Below are 27285 nucleotides of genomic sequence, written 5' to 3' on the forward strand. Positions count from 1 at the left end.
TCCTGACCACAGGTGCTGTCTGTACAGAGTTTTACGTTCTCCCTGTGACCACATGGGTTTTCTCTGGGTGCTCCGGTTTCCTCCCACACTCCAAAGATGTACGGGTTTGTAGGTTAATTGGATTCTGTAAAGTGTCCTTGGTGTGTGTAGGATAATGCTAGTGTATGGGGTGATTGCTGGTTGACGTGGACTTGGCGGGCCAAAGTGCTTGTTTCCACACTGTATCTCTAAAGTCAAAAGTAAAGGCAATTCAGTTGGGATGGCACAGTAGTGCAGTTGGCAGAGATGCTGATTCGCAGTGCCAGAGTCCTGCGATGATCTAGACCTCAGGTGCTGTGTGCGGAGATTACATGTTCTCCGTGACTGCGTGGGTTTCCTCCGGGTGCTCCGGTTTCCCAGCACATCAGGCATACAGGTTTGTAGGTTAATTGACTTCTCTAAAATTACCCCTAATGTGTAGGGAATGGGATATCATTACCCTAGTGTGACAGGCTAAACAAAGTTAGGCATGGATTCTTGGGCCCATTTCCATGCTATATCTCTAAACTAAACTAAATGCATTTTTAAAAGGAAAGTAGGCAGTCAATGAAGAGATTCTGAAGAACAACAATGAGCGTGAGTGACGTTTAAAGTGCATAATTGCTCAGAACTGTAAATTCTTTCCATTACTGACCCAATCAATTGGTGGTTGGGAGAGGGCGAACCTGCTCCATCCACCAGAAACCTAGCAATTTACATAATATACATTCATATAGATACAATGTGTGCCGGTGCTGGTATAAATCGAAGATAGACACAAAATGCTGGAGTAACTCAGCGGGACAGGCAGCATCTCTGGAGAGAAAAAACGAGTCAAGTACTTCTTCAGACTGATGTGAGTGGGCGGTACAGAGATAAAATGTAGTCGGAGGCAGTAAGACTTGTCGGAGAACTGGGAAGGGGGAGGGGATGGAGAGAGAAGGAAAGCAAGGGCTACGAAGTTAGAGGTCAATGTTCATACAGCTGGATTGTAAGCTACCCAAGTGAAATATAAGTAGCTGTTCCTCCAATTTGCGCTGGGCCTCACTCTGACAAAGGTCAGTGTGGGAATGGGAGGGGGAGTTAAAGCATTGAGCAACCGGGAGATCAGGTAGGTTTAGATGGACTGAGCGGAGGTGTTCAGTGAAACGATCGGCGAGCCTGCTCTTGATATACAGGAGTCCACATATGGAACAGCGAGTAGATGAGGTTGAAGGAAGTGCAATTGAACCTCTGCCTCACCTGAAAAGACTGTCGGAGTCCTTGGACGGAGTCGAGGGGGAGGTATAGGGACAGGTGTTGCATCTCCTGTGGTTGCAGGGGCAAGTACCTGGGGAGGGGGCGGTTTGGGTGGTAAGGGACGTGTTGACCAGGGTGTTGCAGAGGGAATGGTCTCTGCGGAAAGCGGTGGAGATTGGAAGATCTACTAGCCACATCTTCCCATCTCCACTACTAGCCACATCTTCCCATCTCCACTACTAGCCACATCTTCCCATCTCCACTACTAGCCACATCTTCCCATCTCCACTACTTCCCATCTCCACTACTAGCCACATCTTCCCATCTCCAATACTAGCTACATCTTCCCATTTACATTACTAGTCACATCTTCCCATCCCTACTAGTTTAGTTTAGAGATACAGGCTGTTCAGCCCACCAGGTCTGCGCTGACCAGCAATCCCCGCACATTAACATACCCTACATCCACTAGGGACAATTTTTACATTTACCAAGCCAAGTAACCTACAAAACTGTACGTCTTTGGAGTACGTCTCCACTACTAGCCACATCATCCTGTCTCCACTACTAGCCACATCTTCCCATCTCCAGCCCTTTATTCACTCACCTCAATTACGTTCAAAGACCAGACAGTCTTTTCAGGCGAGGCAGATGTTCACTTGATTGTACATGTATGATTTAAGGGAATAGCAGGCAAACAAAGATTTTCCACTGTATCTGGTTACATGTGACAAAAATAAACCAATACCAATATTGAGGCTCTATATCAGTAATTTGAGTGAAGGGACCAAATGATACATTTTCAAGTTTGCCACAATAATTTGATAGCAGATGAAATTGCAATTAGGGAGGAGAATGTAAATAGCCGATATGGACTAGCTGGGTGAGAACACAATAGAACAAATATAATACGGAAAATGTCAGGTTAAGCACTTTGGTGGTCAAAACAGAGAAGCAGAACATAAAGTAAAGTATAAAGTATCCTTTATTGTCATTCAAACTTTTGAACAAAATTATGTACCTTGCAGTCATGACAGAGAATAAAATAACATAACACACAATGAACACAGTTTAACATCCACCACAGTGAGTCTACCGGGCACCTCCTCACTGTGATGGAAGGCAAAAGTCTTAAAGTCCTTGTCTCTTCCTTCATTGTTCTTCCTCTGCGTTGAGGGGATCCAAGCTTTCGATGTTGAGCCCCCCGCCGGGTGATGGTAAGTCCCGTGGCCGAATCCGAGCTCCACGAACGGGCCAGTTCAAACTCCGCGGCCTGGGGCGGACGAAGCTGCCACCATCCAGTCCAGTGGACGAAGCTGTTGTTGCGGGAGCTCCGGAGAATCGGTCACCAACCTGGGACCTGCGAGCTCCCGATGTTGTTGTCCACTGGGCCCGTGGCCAAAGCCTCCGAGGCTCCGAAGTTGGGCCGCCGCCACAGCGCCACCACAGCCCTGAAGTCGGCCAGCTTCGCGATGGTGAGTCCTGGCTCTGCCTCCGGAGCCTCGAGGTCGGCCCCAGTTGGAGGCCGCCAGCTCCGCGATTAGGCCTCAGCGAAGATGGAGATGGGGATACGACAAAGAAAAGGTCGCACCCCACCGAAGGAAGAGACTAAAACAAGTTTCCCCGCCCTTCACACATACACAACTAAAATAAACTAAAACATACATCCAACAAGACACAAAAAAACAAAAATTAAAAAAAAAATAAAAAGACAGACGGACTGCAGACGAGCCGCAACTGCTTGCGCAGCGCTGCCACTTCCGGACCAATTTTTAAATTGGTTATAAATTAGGTAATGTTGATATTCAAACCTCCATTAGTGTGTTTGTGAACAAGTCACTGTAAGCGAACATACAAATGGAGCAAGCAGTCGTGAAGATTGCTTGGTATGCGGACCTTCATTACAAGGTTTTGAGTACAGGAATAAGGACATCTTACCGATATTACAGAGGACCTTGTGACACCTGGAATATTGTGTGCAGTTTTGCATACGTTTTTTAAGGCAAAGTTAGATAAACTTTTGATAAAGCAAGGGAATGAAGAATGAAGTGTGAAGTTTTGGGTTACCGTCAGATCAGCCATGATCTAATTAAATAGAGAGACAGGCTCAAGGGGCCTAATACTGCTCCTATTTTTTGTGTTTGCTTGTGTGAACACACAAAGCAGGACGTAATTTGAAGCTCAGCAATTGCTGCCAGTTACTTTCAAATCAATCCTGTGACAAAAGTGAATAAAGATAACTATTACAAATGATCACTTTTGTGTTTTCAAATTATGTGTCTTCATATTATTTTAATTGTGTCTCAAACAATAGATAATACAAAAGCATTTGTTCTCCAACGACAACACAAAATAAGTAATCTCAAAAGGTTTTATTTCAGAAATTTTAGTTAACAGCTTCACAATGGAAGATAACAATTATTTTTATTTTGTTTCTATTCTCATCATTCCCTCTAAATTTTCAGCTTTATTTTCATGCAAAACAAGGTGCTATTGAGCTCTGGATAAGACTACTTTCAATAAATTACTTTTTTGCACGCAGAATTAATTATTATTAGAAGCTATAACACTGAGGGCATGCTATAATGAAATGCCATCTAGCAAGTGAAGAACTAAACAGGTATTAAGGGATTACTTGAAGGACAAAATAATTTTCCTGGCCAACATTTAAGCTGCACCAACCACCCAAATCGTAATTGAATACAAATAAAACTGCAGATGCTGACTATAGTAAATCCCTTGATTACCATGTACCCTCGAAATTTGTCAGTACAGGACTAGAGATTTTCTGGACGTTATTCATATTAATACCGAACATTTTATTTTATTTTTTTTCAAATTACAAAGTATTGGGGTTCTGCGAGAATGCGACAGTTGCATGCCTATGAAGCCCCTTATTATGAAAAATAGGTTTATACATGAAAGCCTTGTGAAAAAAGACCATGAGGGTTAGCGGTGGGGGAATGGTGTCCGTTCTTGCCATATCATCATTGTATATGGCGAAGATATAAATAACTGCAGTTGCTGGTTAATAGACAAAATTAAATAAAGTGCTAGAGTAACTCAGCAGGTCAGGCAGCATCTCTGGAGAACAAGGATGTGACATTTCGGATCGAGACCCTTCAGACTCTCGGTCCGGAACTGGATCGGGAATAGAGATAAGTTGATGACCCCAGCCTGCTGGCTGCCAGAGGAGAGGGAAGGATCAGTGGAATCATTGGCTATGGCCCGTGGAAGGCCAGAGTGCAGGTAAGGGTCAGCAGTGGCTGTGGCAGGCATGGCCTGGGAACGTCTGAGGAAGCTGCGTGGGCCAGCGGTGAAGGCAGAAGGTCCAGCCTGGAAGTGGCACGAGCCGTGCATGGCATGGGCGGCCAGGGCTGTAAGGAAGGAAAGACCAGTGGGCTGTGGCCTGATGAGGGATGCCGCCAAGCCTGGCCCCCTGCTCGTCCCACTAGGACTAGAGAACTGGAGGACGGAGGAAACTGGCGACGGTGGGTGCAAGAGCAATGGCCAGTAAGAAAGTGAATCGGGGTCTTAACTTCCACCCCCTGAAGGTTGGCTGCGGGAGGAGACCCTGGGGCATAAACGTTGAAGGTGGCTGGGCGAGGAGAAGTAAGATGGTTCACTGGACAATCTGGACAAAGGTGATGACTGGAGGCCCTGCAGCAGCCTGGGGCTCACCCGATCGGGCGCCGCTCCAGAAGACCGAGCTCACGGACCAGACTGAACCCGGTGACTCTCGCATGCAGTCTCAGTGGACTATTTCTACACACTTTGCACTAATCGGAGATTGGTGATACTTTACTGTACTGTATGCAAAAAAAAATAATTTCACTGTACACCTTACACGTGATAATAAAGAACCGTTGACCATGCTTCTGCTTGTCAATTTGTAAAGTAGCTTTTAAGTGGTTCTCGAGGTACCAATCAAAATTATGTAGTAATCAATTCAACCAGTGTAATACAAATTGCATTATATTCAATTTATGGTGGGGAATCACATGTTATAGCAGAACCACCTAGAGTTGAAGGGTTCAGTAAGAAGCACTGTCTTAATAAGGCAGCCAACATCATCATGGATCCACACCACCCTGGCCACGCTCTCATTTCACTCCTGCTATCATGAAGAAGGTTTAGGAGTCTGAAAATTGTAACGTCTAAGTTCAACAATAGCTTCTTCCCAACAGTCATCTGGCTATTGAACACTATGAACTCCAACTAAATGCCGAACTACATATTGCCTGGGTTGCACAAAGGACTTTGGGCTTGTTATTTATTGAACTTGTTTCTGTTTGTTTATTATATTATCTATAGAGTACTGTGTTTATAAACCTGTGTAGGAAGAGAACTGTAGATGCTGGTTTTGAAATCGAAGGTGGACACAAAAAAGTGCTGGAGTAACTCAGCGGGTCAAGCAGCATCTCGGCTGGAGAGAAGGAATAGGTGACGTTTCGGGTCGAGACCCTTCTTCAGACTGATGTTTAATAAACCTGTGTATGTTGCGGCGTAGACGGAGGAATGCTGCAGTACAGAAGTCTATCACCTGCAATGATAGTGAGGTCAAGGAATGGTAGGGAAGTGTCGGATTCCAGGTGTATTTGAGTGCCGGATGGAAGTTAGTGGTGAAGTGGATGAAGTCAGTCAGTTGTGTGCGGGTGCAGGAGGTGGCACCAAAGCAGTCGTCGATGTGACGACTACATATTGTCTGGGTTGCACAAAGGACTTTGGGCTTGTTATTTATTGAACTTGTTTCTGTTTGTTTATTATATTATCTATAGAGTACTGTGTTTATAAACCTGTGTAGGAAAGAACTGTAGATGCTGGTTTAAATCGAAGGTGGACACAAAATGCTGGAGTAACTCAGCGGGTCAAGCAGCATCTCTGGAGAGAAGGAATAGGTGACGTTTCGGGTCGAGACCCTTCTTCAGACTGATGTTTATAAACCTGTTATGTTGCTGCTGCAGTAAGAATTTCATTGTTTTGTTTCGGGCGATATGACATCATAACACTCTTCGGCCAATCTGCCCATGCTAGCCAAGATACCCCATCTACGCTAGTCCAGCCTGCCCGTGTTTTGGCCATTTTCCTCTAAACCTTTCCTATCCATGCAACTGTCCAAATGTCTTTACATGTTAAATAATGTAGTATATTAAATTCTCTTGGGAACTCAGTGATTTAAAAATTCTTCTGATTTTCGCACTTGTCAAGTTCTGAAGAAAGATCATTGACCTGAAATAGCAAATCTGCTTTATTTTCCACAGTTGTTACCGAACCTGTCAGATATCACAACACTCAAGAGGGGGACATATGAGACTGCAGATGCTGGAACCTTGGGCAAAAAAAAGGAACTCAACAGGCCAGGCAGCATCTGTGGAGGGAAATGGACAGACAACGTTTCGGGTCATGTGGGGTAAGAAGGGTCCCGATTTGAAATGTCTGTCCTCTTTCCACAGATGCTGCCTGGCTTGTTAAGTTACTTTAGCATTTTTTTTTGGCTTGAAGAGATTTGATTAATCCAAATGGATATCACAGGTGCCTACAAAAGAACAGTGATCACACTTCAAACAAACCCACTGGCCAGAAGCAGTTTCTTAAGACTTTTCCTTAGAGCTATCATAATTAAAAACTGGTCCATTTTGAAATTGCAAAACTGATTCAAATTGCAGTATTCGATTTGATGGGATCATTCCTAAACTTTATTTCCATAAACCAGCATACTATTTGAAGCGAGAAAAGTTTTATCTGCATTGGACAGGTTTAGTGATCCAATCTACACATTTCTACTCAAGCATGAATTATGTCAAAGTAAATACCTTAAAAAAGGAACCATCGACAGGCATTGTGCCAGTGAAAATAAACACATTATTGCACTGTACCATCAAGCAGACTCAAATTTAGCAGTATATATTTGTACATTGCTCATGACTTCCATATAAAATAGTTTGTAGATAATACTTGACACAGTCCTTCACTGCACCACAGCAAGAATAGGAGAAAGCAATTTGCATTTAAGGTGCAACGATTAAAACTAGCACAAATCCACTGCTGGAAATGCTGAAAAGGTTTCCACAAATGAATACAGACACTTATATGCATCGACAATTAAGAGGAAAAGGAGAAATACACTGGATTGATTTGAAGTAGAAAGGCAGCAGCTAAGATTTAAATGCAAAATCTCTCACACCTGCAAGGATAAAACTGCCTTTCAACAGAAGTAGATGAGCCATGCTACAGTAGTGCTGAATTGCTTGTATCCAATAACTGAGGCCAAAATTATATTAAAATATTGATGCTGTCCCCAATTGAGATAGCTTTTCATAATTTGAGCAAACCACTTTTCATAATTAAAAAGGCCAATATCACAAGGGTTCTGAAGATTGACACAAAATGCTGGAGTAACTCAACGGGACAGGCAGCATCGCTGGATATAAGGAATGGGTGACGTTTCGGGTCTCTGTGCCTCCCTCTCCCCTGACTTAGTCTGACGAAGGGTTTTGATCTGAAACGTCACCCATTCCTTCCATCCAGAGATGCTGCTTGTCCCGCTGAGTTACTCCAGCATTTTGTGTCTATCTTCGGTGTAAACCAGCATCTGCAGTTCCTTCCTACACACTTCAGGAGAGTACTTCCAGGAATCCTCAACCTTTACTCTCAATCTAAAGATAACTATCTGCTTTTTCAGTTTTATTCACATTGGTTTTATTTCTGCAGTTTACTCAGATTACCCACACATGGCATTACTTACATGGTGACCACTAGGTTAGAATGAAATCAAACAACTAAGACACCATGTCATCATTGCAAAAGTACTGGAATTTGCCACTGTGACATGTCAATTGAGTCATAGATTCATACAGCATGAAAACAAGTCCTTCAGCCCAACTAGCCCATGCTGAGCAAGATGCCCCATTGACACTACTCCCATCTGCCCACTACATTTAAATATTTTAAACAAGTAATACAATGAGAAGTAAGATTTTGGAACGACGTTCCAAAAGCAAGGTAGATTCCAAATCTCATTAGTACAGATGTGAATCTCAAGTTTTCTGTATCGTTCATGGACAGATCGCACGCAAGATCAAAAAAAGAGCAGCAGAAACACACTACACAGCCCTTCAAGCCTGCGGCATTCTTCACTGTGAACTCATCACCAACATTCTCCATGGTCATGTTAATATGATTCTGATGCATTTGACTTTGCTGGGCTCCTATATCCCCAAGACCTCTGACAAGGCACGGTAAGGCTCCAGTGGTGAACAGGCCTCAGGTGATAAAATGCTGAGGCAAAAGTGGGGCTGATTGTTCGAGCCTGCCAAAGTTGTCAAGGAATTTAATGAATTTTACAATATCTTAGACATTCAGATAGTTTAGTTCAGTTCAGTTCAGAGACATAGCATGAAAACACGCCCTTCGGCCCACCAAACCCACAGCACACCGACCATTGATCACCTGTTCACACTAGTTCTATGTTATCCCACTTTCTTGTCCACTAGCGGCAATTTACAGAGAGCAATTAACCTATAAACCTGCACATCGTGGTCACATGGAGAACGTGATTACTCAACACAGACATCACCCAGAGGTCAGGATCGAACTCGGGTCTCTGGATCTGTGAGGCAGCAGCTCTATCCGCTGTGCCACTGTGCATATAAACATAATTTTTATAACTTTTAAAAGAATAATTTTCTATCTCAAGAAATATGATGTGCTCGATCCTATGTTAGATTTGACCAAGCACAGAACCAGAGAGAAAAAGACGAGAGAGCTGCTGGAGGAACTCAATGAGTCAGGCAGCATCTGTGGAGGGAAATGGCCAATTGACTTTAAGAGAGGACCCTTCATCTAAACTGAAAGAGTAGAGGAGCAGTAGTTATTCTAAAGAGGTGAAGGGAGGAAGCTAGCAAGCAGTAGGTCTCAGTCTGAAGAAGGATCTCGACCCAAAACGTCACCCATTCCTTCTATCCAGAGATGCTGCCTGTCCCGCTGAGTTACTCCAACATTTTGTGTCCCCATCTTCGGTTTAAACCAGCATCTGCAGTTCTTTCTTGCGCATTTTGTCTGCTCCACTGCAAAATCTCCTCAAGGTATGCCTACTTTGAAGAAATTCTCCTCCTCTCTCCGACAAGAGTTCTGCAACATCCTCTCGCTGCTCTCCCTCTGTGATCCTTGTTTTCACACCTTACATTTCGTTATCTCCGTATCTCCCTCTCCCCCGAGTCTGAAGAAGGGTCTCGACCTGAAAGATCACCCATTTCTTCTATCCAGAGACACTGCCTGAGTGACTCCAGCATTTTGAGTCTATCTTCAGTTTAAACCAGCATCTACAGTTCCTCCCTACACAGATTTCAGCATATCTTCTGTCTACCCCATAGTCACAATCTCTGTGGCATTCCATTGCTAATGTGGCATTATCTAGCAAAAGTGACTATTGACTGGCAACACACAAGTACTCAGTAGCATACAGATTAAAAATGCAGCATTTAACCAAACCCCACTGAATTAAAAATTCAAATGAACAGTTGAAATGTCTCAAAAAAAGCTGGTGATGCACAGTTACATCTGAGAATGACCAGTAGTCAGTACTAAGTCTTTCTTTCTCCAATTAATGCTATGGATTATCGACTGGCAGGTTTATCACCTAATAGCTCATGCCTAAACAGCATGTAGGTTTAAAGTTTCATAAGGGGGAGAAAAAAAGAATAAGTATGGCAAAACAAGGAGGGGTAAGACTTCAAAAAAGGGCCAAATTTGAAAAAAGGAGAACGGGAGGGTTGGCTACCTAAAGTTATAATTAAATCAAATGCAGCAGACTGTACTGCCTTCTACTGTCTATCACAGTGAAGTTCTCCAAAGTAATTTAGGAGTAGAACCCAATAGTGTCCTCTGCTGGGACTGGAGACAAGAAAAGTCTGTAACTTTCATCTGAATGGGATGATGCATTACTCTCAAGGGTTCAACATTAATGAGCCTAAATGTAGCTTAAAGAACAGGGTGAGGCTAGCAAAAAGAATAAATTCACAGCAACTCTCAAAACGTATCCATTGGGTGTGTACTGAAACAAAACCATTCAAATAACCTTGCGGTAAGTGAGGTAGGATCCTCTTCATCAGGGGGACACAGGTACAAAGCAGATATATATTTATAATCTTTTGACATTTTTAACCAGACCTAGCCTTTTCCTAACAAGGTCAGCCCCATTTTAAAGCTGGAAAGAGAGCAAAAGGAACTGTACACGTGAAACAAAACAAAAATAAACCAGTACAAGATGCAAAACGTTGACAGTTGGCTGGAAGACATCCTCTCCTGACCCATGAAGGGAAAACTCAAGACCAGTCAGATCCTGGGCCCGAGGCCTGCTCTGACTTGAATCGAACCCGTTATTTTTGCGAGCAATTCCTCAAATAATAAACGAGTCGGAGGCTTGGATTTCAAGTGGATGGGGAATTGATTGGGAAGCGGGCAGGGAGAGGGAGGGAGGGAGGGAGGAGAAGGAGGTGGCGGTGTCTCCCGCTCTCCATCGGACACAGGGGGGAACCCCACCCCCCCCCCCCGGGGGCCCGTCTCCGTCTCCATGGCAACGGGCGCCTTTAAAGGGCCGCAGGCTCCACCTCGGGCCTCCCCCCCTCTCACACAACAGACATCCCCCACTCACCAGCTGCCGTGCGAAGGGGTCGCCATCCTCGCCTTGCGTCGACAGCAGCCTGGACCAGAGCGTCACCAGAGCCAGGAAAGTGCCGACGATCAGCAGGCTGCGTAAGATGAAGCCCAGTTTCACCCTCATCGTCCCTGGCCGAATCTCTCCCCTTCTCTCACTCTCCACACAACTTCAGCCGACCCTCCTTCCCTCCCTCCCCCCTTCTCCTTCTCCCTTCTCCTTCTCCCCGCACAAGTTCAACTTTCAATGGATCTCCGCAAAGATAAATCCTTCCCTCGACCGTGCAGGATTGAGCAAAACAAAACCTACAAATTCCAGTGTGCACTTGAACGTATTTCCCCCAAAATATCAATTAAATAATTTAAAATATCTGTGTGTAAAAAAAAGGACTTATTTTTTCTCTCCCACTTCTCTCTCTCTTTCTCCTGTCTTTCTGTTTTGATCGTCTTCCTGCTTAGAGCAGCTTCCACGCACTGCTGCCCTCTCCAGATCTCTAGCAACATGTGCACCGCCCCTTTCCTCTGTCTCCTTCCTTCCTTCCCCCCCCCCCCCCCCCTCTTTCTTTCTTTCACTTCTTCCTTCCCCACCCTTTCTCCCCCCTGCCGACCCCCCTGCCGCTTGTTCCGTTAATTACGTTTGATTCGATCAGTTCTGCTTCAGTTAGCGAGCCACCCCCCCCCCCCCCCCCAATCTGATTTCGAGGAGGAAGAGTGTGGTCAATTTAATGGGCTTTTAAAAATAGATCCAAGTTCTTTCACTCGGAGTCCAAGAACACAACAACTTTTAACTGATTAAATGTTCTGGGAAAATTCAGGTGGTTTTCATATTTTAGCACTTATTTTTTTTTGTTTAGGCATGAAAAAAAGTGCAACAACTGACTGCTCAGAATACAAATTACCTTTATACTAGAATTTCACTGCTTCACCAATATCTGGGTGAAGATTTTTTCCCTGACCTTGGGTCAAGGTGCCAAAAGCTTTTTTTTGTGATATATATAAATAAATGATTTTAACTTTAACGTAGATGGGTCGGTTAGTACGTTTGCAGATGACACCAAAAATGGTCGAGTGAGTAAAGCTGTCAATGTTTTTCAGCGAGATGTAGATCAACTACAGAAATGGGCAGAGAAATGGCAGGTAGACAGAAAATGCTGGCGAAACTCAGCGGGTGAGGCAGCGTCTGTGGAGAGAAAGACTTGACGACATTTTGGGTCGAGACCCTTCATACGAACAAGTGTGAGGTGTCTCACTTTGGGAGGTCAAATGTAAGGAGAAAGAATACAGTTATTGGCAAGATCCAAAAACTGCAATGTAGTTTGTTGGTCATTATTTTAAGAGTATTTGAGTATAGGAACAAGGATGTCTTGTTACAGCTGTGCTGTATAGGGTGTTGGTGCAACACCATCTGGAGTTTTGTGTAGAGATTTTCTGAGGTAGGTGCAGGTCACTGCTAGACTTAACTATATACATAATTTATTAAGGAAACGTACAATGTCCTTTCAAGAGTTACATGGGATTGGGTACTATTACACTTTGTAGCAGCGTGACTGAAACAATTGTTAGCACTCCACTGTAATGCCTGTCTAATGCACCCATTTTGGTGTAATAGCATTTCTAGGTTAATGTGTCCCTGTGACCTGAATCTGATGTTCATGTCTTGCAGAACTGAAGGCTGAACTGATTACACATTTGATGAGACCATACTCAACGACAATTGTTGAGCTTTTTTCTAGCGTGTGAACATACAGAGCAACAAATTATGATTAGATCCAATTTTAGATCCATCAGTATTTGTTTGTGTGTAATAACACAAAATAGTAAATACATTACACTTCTGATTTTTGATTATTCTTTCTAACCCTTTATGTCCGAGTATTTTACAGCACTCTGTTCCACACATTCTTGCTTTAATGACAATCTCTGAATCAGGAGATTAAAATATTACTCCAGAGATTTCTGGAGGTAATTCAGGCTGACAGTCCTGCGCAAGGCTGAATGCATGCTGCACTGTCTAAGGTGAGTTATTAAACCAAGGCTTTGTTCTGTTTCAGAGGGATATGCAGCTATGTAAATCATTGGTTAGACTGCACTTGGAGTATTGTGTGTAATTCTGGTCGCAGCACCACAGGATGTGGTTGCACTAGAGAGAATGCAGAAGTTATTTGTTGGGGTGTTGTTTTGAATGGGTGGCCTGTAGTTATAAGTAGGTAGGCTGGGTTCATTCTCACTATAACGTAGAAGGCTGAGAGTTGATATTACAGAGGCTTATAAAATTATGAGGAGAATTTGAATCTTTTTCACTGGGCAGGGAAGACTAGAAATGCGGGAACAGGTTTAACGTGAGAACAAACACAACATAGATCTGGGTTCAGCCCACAGATTTTTTCCCATGATCTTGGGTAAGACGTGCCAAAAGCTTTTTTTTTGTGATGTATATATATGTAAATGATTTTAACTTTGACGTAGATGGGTCGGTTAGTACGTTTGCAGATGACACCAAAAATGGTGGAGTGAGTAAAGCTGTCAATGTTTTTCAGCGAGATGTAGATCAACTACAGAAATGGCAGGTAGACAGAAAATGCTGGCGAAACTCAGCGGGTGAGGCAGCGTCTGTGGAGAGAAAGACTTGGCGACATTTTGGGTCGAGACCCTTCATACGAACAAGTGTGAGGTGTCTCACTTTGGGAGGTCAAATGTAAGGAGAAAGAATACAGTTATTGGCAAGATCCAAAAACTGCAATGTAGTTTGTTGGTCATTATTTTAAGAGTATTTGAGTATAGGAACAAGGATGTCTTGTTACAGCTGTGCTGTATAGGGTGTTGGTGCAACACCATCTGGAGTTTTGTGTAGAGATTTTCTGAGGTAGGTGCAGGTCACTTCTAGACTTAACTATATACATATTTTATTAAGGAAACGTACAATGTCCTTTCAAGAGTTACATGGGATTGGGTACTATTACACTTTGTAGCAGCGTGACTGAAACAATTGTTAGCACTCCACTGTAATGCCTGTCTAATGCACCCATTTTGGTGTAATAGCATTTCTAGGTTAATGTGTCCCTGTGACCTGAATCTGATGTTCATGTCTTGCAGAACTGAAGGCTGAACTGATTACACATTTGATGAGACCATACTCAACGACAATTGTTGAGCTTTTTTCTAGCGTGTGAACATGCAGAGCAACAAATTATGATTAGATCCAATTTTAGATCCATCAGTATTTGTTTGTGTGTAATAACACAAAATAGTAAATACATTACACTTCTGATTTTTGATTATTCTTTCTAACCCTTTATGCCCGAGTATTTTACAGCACTCTGTTCCACACATTCTTGCTTTAATGACAATCTCTGAATCAGGAGATTAAAATATTACTCCAGAGATTTCTGGAGGTAATTCAGGCTGACAGTCCTGCGCAAGGCTGAATGCATGCTGCACTGTCTAAGGTGAGTTATTAAACCAAGGCTTTGTTCTGTTTCAGAGGGATATGCAGCTATGTAAATCATTGGTTAGACTGCACTTGGAGTATTGTGTGTAATTCTGGTCGCAGCACCACAGGATGTGGTTGCACTAGAGAGAATGCAGAAGTTATTTGTTGGGGTGTTGTTTTGAATGGGTGGCCTGTAGTTATAAGTAGGTAGGCTGGGTTCATTCTCACTATAACGTAGAAGGCTGAGAGTTGATATTACAGAGGCTTATAAAATTATGAGGGCGAATTTGAATCTTTTTCACAGGGCAGGGAAGACTAGAAATGCGGGAACAGGTTTAACGTGAGAACAAACACAACATAGAACAGCACAGGAGCAGATCCTTCAGCCCACAATGTTTATGCTGTACATGATGCTATATTTAAGAGGGAGTTAGATGTGGCCCTTTTGGCTAAAGGGATCAGGGGGTATGGAGAGAAGGCAGGTACAGGATACTGAGTTGGATGATCAGCCATAATCATATTGAATGGCGATGCAGGCTCGAAGGGCCGAATTGCCTACTCCTGCACCTATTTTCTATGTTTCTATGCCTAGCTGAACTGATCTCATCTGCCTGCAAGAGATCCACATCCCTCCAATCCCTGCATATCCATGTGCCTATCTAAAAGCTGCTTAAATGCCACAACTGCCTCCACCACCACCACGGCATCTTATCTCAAAGAGATCTCTCTAGCTCTTTCTCTGCTTGTCACTTGGGAGACAATGTTATAGGATTTATTATCTCACACACCGCAACCTGAGGCAAACCTAATTTGAGACTAAATATAAGCTGTAAGCTAGCCCAGAAGCCAATTTAATATCTTCTTATATTTTTAACTAAAATTCGGCTTCCTCAACACTCCTTGAGGATGTTCATCTATGTGTTCAATTAATAAAACAACGAGATTGGGGACATTTCTATTCAACCTGTCAAAGGAATTGGGGGTGGTGGGGGGGTTAGAAATAGTCAGTGAGGTAAACAAACATAATAGTTGAGTGGCAAATGACAATAGTGCTACCTTCCCAATATTTAACTGAAGGAAATAATGGGTTATCGGGGCTGTATGTTGTGACAGACAGCCTGACACCTTGCATGTCATTTTAATATTACACTTATCATATCCCCCTGGATATTCCAGATTAATAAATTAAGGTTTTGTCAACTAATTACAAATCAGGCTAATTACAAATCAATAACATTAGCCAACTCCGAAACATGAAGCGCTGAGCATTGGGATCCAGACATCATGGACAACTGGCCTCAGTTCCCTGCTCACATCTGGCAGTGTTCTCTGTCTGAACCAGGGGCCATGGAGCGTTTTTGAAAGTGGGGAGGCTGAGCCATCACTGATCACTGGCTTTGGGGGTACCCGGTGAGGGAGTGGAGCAACTGAGTGGGGAGAAGGTGTGGAAGTGGGGTGTCCCCCCTCTCAGGGTAGGGACTTTTTGAAATTTGATGTATTAAAATCATGCATTGTAGAAGTATGATTTCAATGTTTTTTGTATGAATTATTAGTAAGAGGTAACTTTTTAAGGGGTAACAATTTCTGCAGCATTGCAGCATTGCAGGTCCCGAAGAGTACAGTGGCCTCCGTCATTCTTAAATGGAAGAACTTTGGAACACAGGACTCTTCATAGTGCTGGCCGCCTGACCAAACTGAGCAATCGGACAGAGCTCCAGTTCCTCTGTTGACATGGGAGAACCTTCCAGAAGGACAACTATATCTGCAGCACTCCACCAATCAGGCCTTTCTGGTAGAATGGCCAGACGGAAGCCAATCCTCAGTAAAAGGCACATGACAGCCCACTTGGAGTTTACCAAAAAGCACCTAAAGGACTCTCAGACCATGAGAAACAAGATTCTCTGGTCTGATGAAGCCAAGATTGAACTCTTTGGTCTGAATGCCAAGCGTCACGTCTGGACGAAACCAGGCACTGCTCATCACCTGGCCAATACCATACCTACGGTGAAGCATGGTGGTGGCAGCATCATGCTGTGGGGATGTTTGTCAGCTGCAGGAACTGGGAGACTAGTCGGGGAAAGATGAACAGAGCAAAGTACAGAGAGATCCTTGATGAACACCTGCACCAGAGCGTTCTGGACCTCAGACTGGGGCGTAGGTTTACCTTCCAACTGGACAATGACCCTAAGCACACAGCCAAGACAACGCAGGAGGGTGCTTTGTGGCAGGTCTGTGAATGTCCTTGAGTTGCCCAACCAGAGCCCGGACTTGAACCCGATCGAACATCTCTGGCGGGACCTGAAAATAGCTGTGCATCGGCGCTCCCCATCCAACCTGACAGAGCTTGAGAGGATCTGCAGAGAAGAATGGGAGAAATTACCCAAATACAGGTGTGCCAAGCTTGTAGCATCCTGCCCGAGAAGACTTGAGGCTGTAATTGTTGCCAAAGGTGCCTTATCAAAGTACCTGTACTGAGTAAAGGGTAAATGTGATATTTCAGTTATTTCTTTTTAATTACTTTGCAAACATTTCTAAGCACCTGTTTTCGCATTTTTTATTATGGGGTATTGTGTGTAGATTGATATAAATGAATTTAATAAATTTTAGAATAAGGCTGTAACTTATCAAAATGTGGAATAGTGAAGGGGTCTGAATACTTTGTGAGTGCAGTGTATGTGTGTTTTCGGTTCGGGATACCTTTTCAGTCTCAAGAAGGGTCCCAACCTGTAACATCACCTATCCATGTTCTACCGAGATGCTGCCTGACCTGCTGAATTCCTCATGCATTTTGTGTCTTTTGTTACCAAAACAGAAATGTTGCAAGAACTCAACCAGTCAAGCAACATCATGGAGTCATTGTGTGCTAAAATCTTACAGCACAGAAATGGGCCCTTTGGCCCAACTTGCCCATGCTGACTCAGATACACGAGTACCAACTTTGGCCCAACTTGCCCATGCTGACCCCAATACACTAGTGCCATCTTTTGCCCAACTTGCCCATGCTGACTCAGATACACTAGTGCCAACTTTGGCCCAACTTGCCCATGCTGACTCAGATACACTAGTGCCAACTTTGGCCCAACTTGCCCATGCTGACTCAGATACACTAGTGCCAACTTTGGCCCAACTTGCCCATGCTGACTCAGACACACTAGTGCCAACTTTGGCCCAACTTGCCCATGCTGACTCAGACACACTAGTGCCAACTTTGGCCCAACTTGCCCATGCTGACTCAGATACACTAGTGCCAACTTTGGCCCAACTTGCCCATGCTGACTCAGATACACTAGTGCCAACTTTGGCCCAACTTGCCCATGCTGACTCAGATACACTAGTGCCAACTTTGGCCCAACTCGCCCATGCTGACTCAGATACACTAGTGCCAACTTTGGCCCAACTTGCCCATGCTGACTCAGATACACTAGTGCCACCTGCCTGTGTTTTGCCCATATCCCTCTAAACCTTTCTGATCCATGTACCTGTCCAAATGTCTTTTAAATGTTGTATAGTACCTGATTCAATCACTTTCTCCGGCAGTTCATTCCATATAACCAGATGTGTGGAAAAAGTTGACCCTCGTTCCTCTCTCACCATAAATCTATGTCCTCTGGTTCTTGATTCCCCTTCTCTGGGTAAAAAGACTCTGTGTATTCGCCTTATGTATTCACCTCATGATTTTATACACCTCTATGAAACCACCGCTCATCCTCCTATGATCCAAGGAATAAAGTCCTAACCTCTCCCTATAGCTCGGGTCTAAAGGAGATTTTAAGGATTTTCATTGTAAGGGCAAAAACCTTCTTGCCCTTTGGTACTTTGGCCTTCATCAGTCGAAAGTGAGGGCGGTTGGCGGTTCATCCTTCATCAGCAAGTCTATTGGGAAAACACATTAGGAAGTAATGCTGTGGTCATTTGTAAACTACTCTAAGTTAGTTTAGTTTATTACTCATAATGAAAACAATGTGACCAAATTACAATGAAAATCTTTAAAATTCATTCAGATTACGCAAATTCATTTGATTAATTATACCATAGAGGTTCCTCCCTCCTGGACAAACATGCTGGTGTTGCAATCTCTCATTGGCATCAGTATTGTAAATAAAGATTTGGCAGTGCTGCCAGCAGAAAGATTTCACGTGAAACCAGTGTACTATGACACTAGTTACTGTTCAATCTGATACAATGCATTTTATAGTACAGGAAATGTTGGAATCTTGAGTAAAAAGCTGGAGGAACTCAATGAATCAGGCGTCACCTGGGAAGGGAATGGACAGGTTATGGTCTGATTAAGGGTCCAGACCCAAATGTCTCCTGTCATTTCTTCTTCCGATGTTGCCTGACCCGCTGAGTTCCTCCAGCACTTTGTGTTTTTCTCATTTCAGACAATTTTTACTTTCCTTTGATGAAAATTAATTCCATGTTGAAATGTTTTGGAGTCATACAGCGTGGAAGCAATGCTCTTTGGTTCAACTTGCCCATGCCGACCAACATGCCCCGCCTGCACGAGTCCCACCTGCGTGCTTGGCCCATAACTCTTTAAACCTATCCTATCCATGTATCTGTCCAATGTCTCTTAAATGTTATGAAAGTATCTACCTCAAATACCTCCTCCGGCAGTTCGTTTCATAAACCTTCCACCCTTTGTGTAAAAAAACGTTATCCTTATTAGTTATAAACCTATTTAGTTTGAAGTTAATTGCAATCTATGCCTGAAACAAATGCGATCATAAAAGCTTCACCCATCGATAGTCTGCATTTCCTGGAAATTCAGTGTCCATGTTTTAAGTTTTAGGCTTTCAGTAGTTCCTGGGCATTCTGTTTTCCTTTAAAAAAAACCCTCAAATTCTTCTAATGCTTGAACAGAATATTTTGACTGATATAGGGACGTACTAGCAAGGTAGACACAAAGTGCTGGTGTGACTCAACGGGTCAGGCAGCATCTCTTTGGTGCTCTCTTTCAGATGAAACACCAGCAGCTTGCCATTGACATTTAGACAAAGGCAAGCCCGATGCCTTGCTGTTGATGACTAAGATTTTGGTGCAAACCAGAGAGGCCCTATGAGGTAATAGGGCTGTCACATTGGCAGACAGGAGAAGCCTTGCCCATTAAATTGCTGAAAAGATATTAACAGCCAGCTCAGCCAAGGCTCTAGCTCTCCCAATTATCGAGACCATCATTGACTGAATGCTTCTAAATGTTTCTGACATCACAAATATTTAAAAACTGCTTAAAAGTCGCCTTAAAAAAAAAGCATGAATCATTTACAGACTCTTGAATAATTAAAAATATTAAAGTAAATCTATTAAATAAAAATGTACGTAAATTATCTTGCATTTCTCACTCTCTGTCTTCTGCGCCATTCAAGTTATGAGGCTTACTGCTCCTGGGTTGAGACGAACTTGGTGTAGCTCCAGAAGGAATATTTTCCCAATTTAACCGCTGGGGAATTCAGTAAGTTCATGATCCATCTATGAAATCGAATGTTAATATGCAGTAAGGAAATTGGCAGCAGAACCTAGCCAACAAGCTCTGGGCTTCGATGTTTGTGCTTGAAGTCACTGATGCTTGCAGAATTTAGGCATTGAAAGGGGTAGGTGGATGAATGCCAGCCATTCAGTATGTAATTGTTGGCAATTCCCAGCAAGGTCAGTCCAGACCAACTGAGGAAGAACATGGGATTTCTCCCCAGCATTTTGTCAAGTCCCCGACCAATTTTACTAAATTGTTTACTGCATTCATTAAATTAATGTTATTTTCCACCTTCCTTTTTTGTTCTTTCTCCTCTGCCTCCCCTTCCCTAGTTCTGTGCTTGCCTAAACCATTTCCATCTGCATTTTCCAGATCCAGTGAAAGGCCATGCAGGACTGAGATATGAAGAAATATCTTCATGCAGAAGGTAGTGAAATTTTGTATTAATTATTCCAGAGAGTTGTGAAAATCGAATAAGTTCAGGACTGAGAACTGTAGATTTTTGGCCATTAAGAGTTTTGTAAGTTAACATTATGAGATTATGTTACAGTTGCACAAGATGCTGGTGAGGCTGCATTTGGGGTATTGTGGTCGGTTTTGGTTACCCTGTTTCAGGAAGAATATTGTTAAACTGGAATCCTCTCTTCAGATTGTTTATCTTGTCGTGGCGAAGAGGCCCCATGATTCCAAGAGCGATGCCGTCGGAAGCACCAGCTTCTGGTAGGGCCACCCATGACGGTAAGGTCGAGGATGAGGGTCCAGACTAAGAACGATCCAACCGACAAGACCTCAACGGCGGACCAGGCGGATGAAGTTATCTTGAACTCAACGGCTGTGAAGGCGGATGAAGGCTGCAACAGATCTATCAGCTCCAATTGTCTAGGTTCCCTTGCCATTGGAATTAGTTGATTGATTTGTGAAGGACCGTGTGCTTCTTGGAGTGCAACATCAAGTACACGTTAAACAAACACACACACAGACAGACGTCTTTGTTCTGTTAAACTGGAAAGAGAGCAGAGAAGATTTATGAGGATTTTGCTAGGACTTGAGGGTCTGAGCTATAGAGAGGGTGGGCAGGCTAGGACTTTATTCCTTGGAGTACAGGAGGGCTTTGATAGTGGTGAATAAGATCGCAAGGGGAGTTGATGGGGTAAATACACAGTTTTTACCTAGAGCAATGGAATTAAGAACCAAAGGACCTAGGTTTATGGTGAGAAGGGAAAGATTTAATAGGAACCTGAGGGGAAATCCATTTCACACAGAGGATGTTTATGTTAAATTCTATAGTGTATTGTGTTCTTTTTTTATTTGTATGGCTGCATGGTAACTCAAATCTCACTGTACCAATTGGTGCATGTGACAATAAATGTAATTTGAACTTGAACTTGGTGGGTGTGTGGAATGGACAGCCAGAAGAGGTAATTGATGCAGGTACTATAACAAAATTTAAAAATAATTTGGGCAGGTACATGGATAGGAACATTTTAGAGGTATATGTGACATATGCAGACTGGTGGGCCTAGTGTAGATCGGGCATCTTGGTCGGCATGGGCAAGTTGGGCAGAATGGCCTATTTCTGTGCTGTATGACTCTAAGTGATTAGTACAGGAAAGTGGCATTGAGGTAGAGTAGACACAAGGATTGAATGCCTACTTCTGTTATGAGTAGACTACAAAAAATGGATATTGGGCAAGATGAGATCATTATGATTGTATTGACTCATGGAGGCAATTGACCTATAGCCACCTTTTTGTTTTGCGTGTTCTTGCATTAATCCTACCAGTCTCTGCACAGCTGTATTTCTTGTTGTAAGGTGTCATAATGTCTTGTTGTAAGGCGTTATGTGACACCATTGTGTTGTGAAATTTCTCCGAAGTACTTTATTAAATAAAATCTTCTGAAGTTCCGATATCAAGGTGTTGCCCACCTCCAGCACTAGAAACTGCAGTGCTGGATAGGATTGTTATTAGAGCTCAAATTGGAGCTCCTTGATCAATCATCTTTCAATCAATCATCTGTCTTTATTTGTGTACTAGTCATGTCTCTACTATTTATTTCATTCCACTTACATGTTTTTCCTCTACTTGCTAAATTTTTGTAAGGTGTCCTTGAGATTCTTGAAAGGCGCCCATAAATAAAATGTATTATTATTATTATTATCTTCCTTGAAGAATAAAAAAAACTGTTGGAAATCTGAAATAAAAATAGAAAATTCTGGGAACATTTAGCACCCTGGGCGGCATCAGTGGAGAGGAAAACAAAATTAACATTTAAAGTTGATGATCACAACTAACCTTTTGTGTAAATTGTTAACCTTGCAAACCTTAAGGCCTGGGAATAAACATGTAACTTTTAGTAACGTTCAGGGAAGTTTCTTTGCAGAGTATGACACTTTGTAGTGCATTCTCTTGAGCAAAGCACAAAGTGCTGGTGGAACTCAGTGGACCAGGCCTCATCTCTGGAGGGAATGGACAAGCGGCATTTCAGATTTGGACCCATCTTCAGATTGATTGGTTCAGGGGGATAGCTGGAGAAGAGAGGTGATGGTGGAACAAAGTCTTGCAAATCATAGGTGGATACAGGTGGTGGGGGCCTTTTGACTAGAGGATGGGTGGAGTAAGTGACAAAGGCTTGAAGGAGACAGAAGGGTGTGTTGGATGAGGAGGAGTGAAATGTAAAGCTGATGAGGAGGATATCATTGGAAAGTGATCGGGGAGGGGAAGAGAGGGGAATCAAAGGGAGATGGGGGAGAGGAGATAAGTGAACAAAAGAGGGGAAAGGAGTAGTGTGACTGGGGGTTGGTTGGCTGTGGGGTTAGGAGACACTCTTGTTTTTGTTCTAGCCTGCAATACTTCTCAGTGATAAATGATTGCTACAGTGTGCAAAGTGCATTAGCAGCATAGTGTTTAAATTACTGGTCCAATATTCAGAGGGCTGTACCAATGATCAAGGAACTGGCATTAAAATCTCACTATGGCAAATAATGATATTGAGAATTAAAAACCTAGAACAGTCATGTTGTAAAAGTGTTGCGGCTCACAAAATATATTGTGGAAGGTAATCTGGCATCCTCGCACAATCTGGCTTGAATATGACACCAAAGCCAAGGCAGTAGAGCTGATGTTACCCTCTGAAATGGCAAGTTACCCAATTCAAGGGCAATGAAAGATTAACCCATAACATGGACATTATCAAAGACCTACCATCCGGGAGGCGCTACAGGTCTCTCCGTTGCCGAACCAGCAGGTCGAGGAACAGCTTCTTTCCGGCGGCTGTCACTCTACTCAACAACGTACCTCGGTGACTGCCAATCACCACCCCCCCCCCGGACACTTATTATTATTTATTCAAATCGTTTGCTATGTCGCTCTTCCAGGGAGATGCTAAATGCATTTCGTTGTCTCTGTACTGTACACTGACAATGACAATTAAAATTGAATCTGAATCTGAATCTTTTGACAAATTTATTATCATGTGAAGCAGGAAGTCCAAAAAAAATATGACTATAAATATATGACTATAGATTTATTTTGTGAACTATATTTCTCCAAATGTTTTCTGTCCAAATGTCTTTAAATATTGTTATTATACCTGCCTTAACTGCATCCTCTGGCAGCTTGTTCCATATACTGTCCATCATCTGTATGAAATTGTTGATATTACCCTCTGAATGGTACAGCAGATTACCTAATTCGGGGGCAATGAGAGATGGAGCCACAACTTATGAACGATACATTTTTGTTCGAATTTAACAAAATACAGGTCCTGGAGAAGACCTTTCCTTTTAACAAAGTTTTCATGATGTGAAGAAAATTTATGCCATAACAACCCGAGCTGATTTTGAAGAGCATTAGACTTTATATTGCTTTGCATTGTTACACAGCAGAGTAATTATACCATTGGGCATAGGGGTTCTGTGTAACAGAAGCTGAAAGCTCGGATGTGCAGAATGGAATTTCTATATACTATTTTTCGAAAGCAGAAGGCGTACTATGAACACTGTTGCAAATATGACAATTGGAAGTAAACCTTTGCAGACAGGAACTGCATATAGGTAGAAAACGTTTGCACTGTTGTGTATGAGAAAGGAAGCACTTGGGTTGTTTTTCATTTGCTGGTTGTACAACAGCTGCTTGTATCCATATTAACCCCTTGGCTGAGCAGTTACCGAACAAAATTTGACCCTAGCCGCAGGGAGGGTGACTAAAATCTTGATCAGAGTAAAGGTTTTAAGTTTTCTTGATGCATTCAAGAGAGAGTTAGATACAGCTCTAAGGGCTAATGAAAGGGGGATATGGGGTATTTGCCTGAACAGTCTGTGACCCATAGCGCTGTGGCCGGTGGCACTTTGTTTAAATTCCCATGCCCTAAACCGACAGCGCTCTGTTTAAACCTTTGTGTGCCAAACCGGCAGCGCTCTATTACTTTTACCCCAAGTCTGTATTGCTGTGTGTATTGCTTTTTGAGCCAAGTCTGTAGCACTGTGTGTATTGCCTTTACCCCAAGTCTGTATTACTATGTGTATTGCTTTATACGCCAGTCTGCAACTGACAGCACTTTGTTTCCAAAGTGGGGGGGGTGGGGGCTTGATCGATGTAGTCCTCTGCCATCGGGTGCAATTTAAATTTAGGAGCAGCGCTATTGGCCAGGTCTAACCGCCAGTTATTTCAATACCTGATTTCCTACCTGTATAAAGGCAGGCGCCAGCAAGCCAGAAGTTAGTTTAAGTTCATATACGAGAGGGGTTCACCGACTGGCTAATCAGCGCTGCAGATGGAGGCAGAGAGAGAGACACGTGTACTGCTGTAAAACGGACCCAGCGCATACCAAGACAAGTATTATTTTTGTTCTCTCTCTTGCCAATAAATCTGATGTGTTCATGTACGAGAGAGATTCACCGACGGGCTGAGTCGCGATCAGCGCCATGGACAGAGGCAGAGAGAGAGAGAGAGAGAGAGAGAGAGAGTGTGCTGCTGTAAAACTGGACCCTGTGCATACCGAGACATGTATTGTTTTTGTCCTCTCTTGCCAATAAAACTGATTTGCAACTAAACAGACAAGTGATCCTTTTTCTGTTCTACTAGTCAGAACATTGAACCCGTTCCCTTGCAACATGGGGTGAAATCAGGAACGGGCTACTGATTTTGGATGCTCAGCCATGATCATATTGAATGGCGGTGCTGGCTCAAAGGGCCGTTTGGCCTAGTCCTGCATCTATTTTCTATGTTTCTTGAAGAATAATGGATGAAAGGCAGAGAGATTTTGGAAGGGAATTTCACCAATTGAGCCAATGTTTGATTAAATGTGGGTTCTATCAAGTAGCTAACCATCTGAAAAAACCGGGACAGATTTTATTTTCTCAATTTGTGGCGAGTAATAAACTAGACTTGGACAGCAGTGTTCACAGGATTTGTGCAAGGTGTTTTATTTATGAAATTACAGTGCATTCAGAAAGTATTCAGACCCCTTCACTTTTTCCATATTTTGGGGTATTTTCCATAATAAAAAAGTGAAAACAGTTTAGAAATTTTTGCAAAGTAATTAAAAGAAATAACTGAAATATCACATTTACTTAAGTATTCAGTACTTTGTTGAGGCACCTTTGGCAGCGATTACAGCCTCAAGTCTTCTTGGGTATGACGCTACAAGCTTGGCACACCTGTACTTGGGTAATTTCTCCTATTCTTCTCTGCAGATCCTCTCAAGCTCTGTCAGGCTGGATGGGGAGCGTCGATGCACAGCTATTTTTAGGTCCCTCCAGAGATGTTTGTTTGGGCTCAAGTCCAGGCTCTGGCTGGGCCATTCAAGAACATCCACAGACTTGCCATGAAGCCACTCCTGCATTGTCTTGGTGTGTGCTTTGGGTCGTTGTCCTGTTGGAAGGTGAACATCCGCCCCAATCTGAGGTCCAGAACGTTCTGGAGCAGGTTTTCATCAAGGATCTCTCTGTACTTTGCTCCGTTCATCTTTCCCTCAATCCTGACTAGTCTGCCAGTTCCTGCCGCTGAAATACATCCCCACAGCATGATGCTGCCACCGCCATGCTTCACTGTAGGTATGGTATTGGCCAGGTGATGAGCGGTGCCTGGTTTCCTCCAGACGTGATGCTTGGCATTCAGGCCAAAGAGTTCAATCTTGGTTTCATCAGACCAGAGAATCTTGTTTCTCATGGTCTGAGAGTCCTTTCGGTGCCTTTTGGCAAACTCCAAACGGGTTGTCATGTGCCTTTTACTGAGGAATGGCTTACGTCTGGCCACTCTACCAGAAAGGCCTGATTCCTGGAGTGCTGCAGATATAGTTGTCCTTCTGGAAGGTTCTCCCATCTCCACAGAGGAACTCTGGAGCGCTGCCAGAGTGACCATCAGGTTCTTGGTCACCTCCCTGACCAAGGCCCTTCTCCCCCGATTGCTCAGTTTGGCCGGGCGGCCAGCTCTGTGAAGAGTCCTGGTGGTTCCAAGGTTCTTCCATTTAAGAATGACGGAGGCCACTGAGCTCTTTGGGACCTGCAATGCTGCAGAAATTGTTTAATACCCTTCCCCAGAATCTGTGTCTCAACACAATTCTAGTCTCGGAGGTCTACGGACTATACCTTCGTCTTCAGGGCTTGGTTTTATGCTCTGACATGCACTGTCAACTGTGGGACCTTATATAGACAGGTGTGTGCCTTTCCAAATCATGTCCAATCAATTTAATTTACCGCTGGTGGACTCCAATCAAGTTGTAGAAACATCTCAAGGATAATCAATGGTAATAGGATGAACCTAAGCTTAATTGATGATAAAAAAAAGAATTTAATCCATTTTAAAATAAGGCTGTAACGTTACAAAATGTGGAATAAGTGAAGGGGTCCGAAAAAATCCTATTCGTGTGTTGATGCTTGATAGCATAAGACGTAGTGGGGATATGACATAACTACCAAAACATTACCAGAGTAATATGCAGAGATTTAGAATATTGATTTGGTGAATTATGTTCAGATCTCACCATTGATAATCTACTATGTAAAAAAAAAAGGATGGATACAGTAAAGGTGATTGATGTTTGTCACACGATAGTAGTTCAGTGATGCGATCCCATCACATTCACCATTAACATCAGGCAACTGACCCATCCTTTCACCAACTAGAGAAGGGTCCTGAGCTACCATCTACCTCATTGGAGACCCTCAGACTATCTTTAATCGGACGTTTCAGGACTTTATCTTGCACTAAACGTGATTGCCTTTATCCTGTATCTGTATGCTGTGGATGGCTTGAGTGTAATCAACTATAGACTTTTTGCAGACTGGATAGCCCATGACAAAAAAGCTTTTCATTGTACCTTTGTACACGTGACAATAAATTAAACTAAATCTTCCCCATGGCTGTTGATGAATAGGAAATAAACGCTTGCTTTGCTCGCCATGCCTATGTCTTGCAAATAATCTTCTGAAAATTGTTCCCAAAACATCTCTGCATTTCCAATTCCTTCATGA

The 27285-nt window shown here is 43.1% G+C and overlaps 1 protein-coding gene and 1 long non-coding RNA gene across 4 annotated transcripts in view; one reads left to right on the forward strand and one right to left on the reverse strand.

Annotated features, from left to right (window-relative positions):
• The window catches only part of galnt7 (UDP-N-acetyl-alpha-D-galactosamine: polypeptide N-acetylgalactosaminyltransferase 7), a 99345-nt gene extending 87924 nt beyond the window's left edge, over nt 1-11421 (reverse strand). Inside the window, exon 1 of one of the 2 annotated variants that reach the window (XM_055632319.1) lies at nt 10910-11421. In XM_055632319.1, coding sequence (XP_055488294.1) covers nt 10910-11038 — 129 coding nt within the window. In that variant the 5' untranslated portion in view covers nt 11039-11421. The remainder of the gene's footprint in view (nt 1-10909) is intronic. The other variant, XM_055632317.1, reaches the window with a different exon arrangement.
• Nucleotides 11422-13352: 1931 nt separating this feature from the next.
• LOC129695407 (uncharacterized) lies at nt 13353-25484 on the forward strand. 2 transcript variants are annotated; one of them, XR_008723157.1, is made up of 4 exons: nt 13353-14357; nt 15940-16823; nt 20184-20238; nt 23574-25484. It is a non-coding gene; the product is annotated as an uncharacterized LOC129695407 (long non-coding RNA). The 2 variants fall into 2 exon arrangements; XR_008723156.1 differs by lacking the exons at nt 20184-20238; nt 23574-25484 and having other exon boundaries at nt 15940-16954.
• Nucleotides 25485-27285: the final 1801 nt, after the last annotated feature.

This window comes from Leucoraja erinacea, chromosome 3, assembly GCF_028641065.1.
Source record: "Leucoraja erinacea ecotype New England chromosome 3, Leri_hhj_1, whole genome shotgun sequence".
NCBI lineage: Eukaryota > Metazoa > Chordata > Chondrichthyes > Rajiformes > Rajidae > Leucoraja > Leucoraja erinaceus.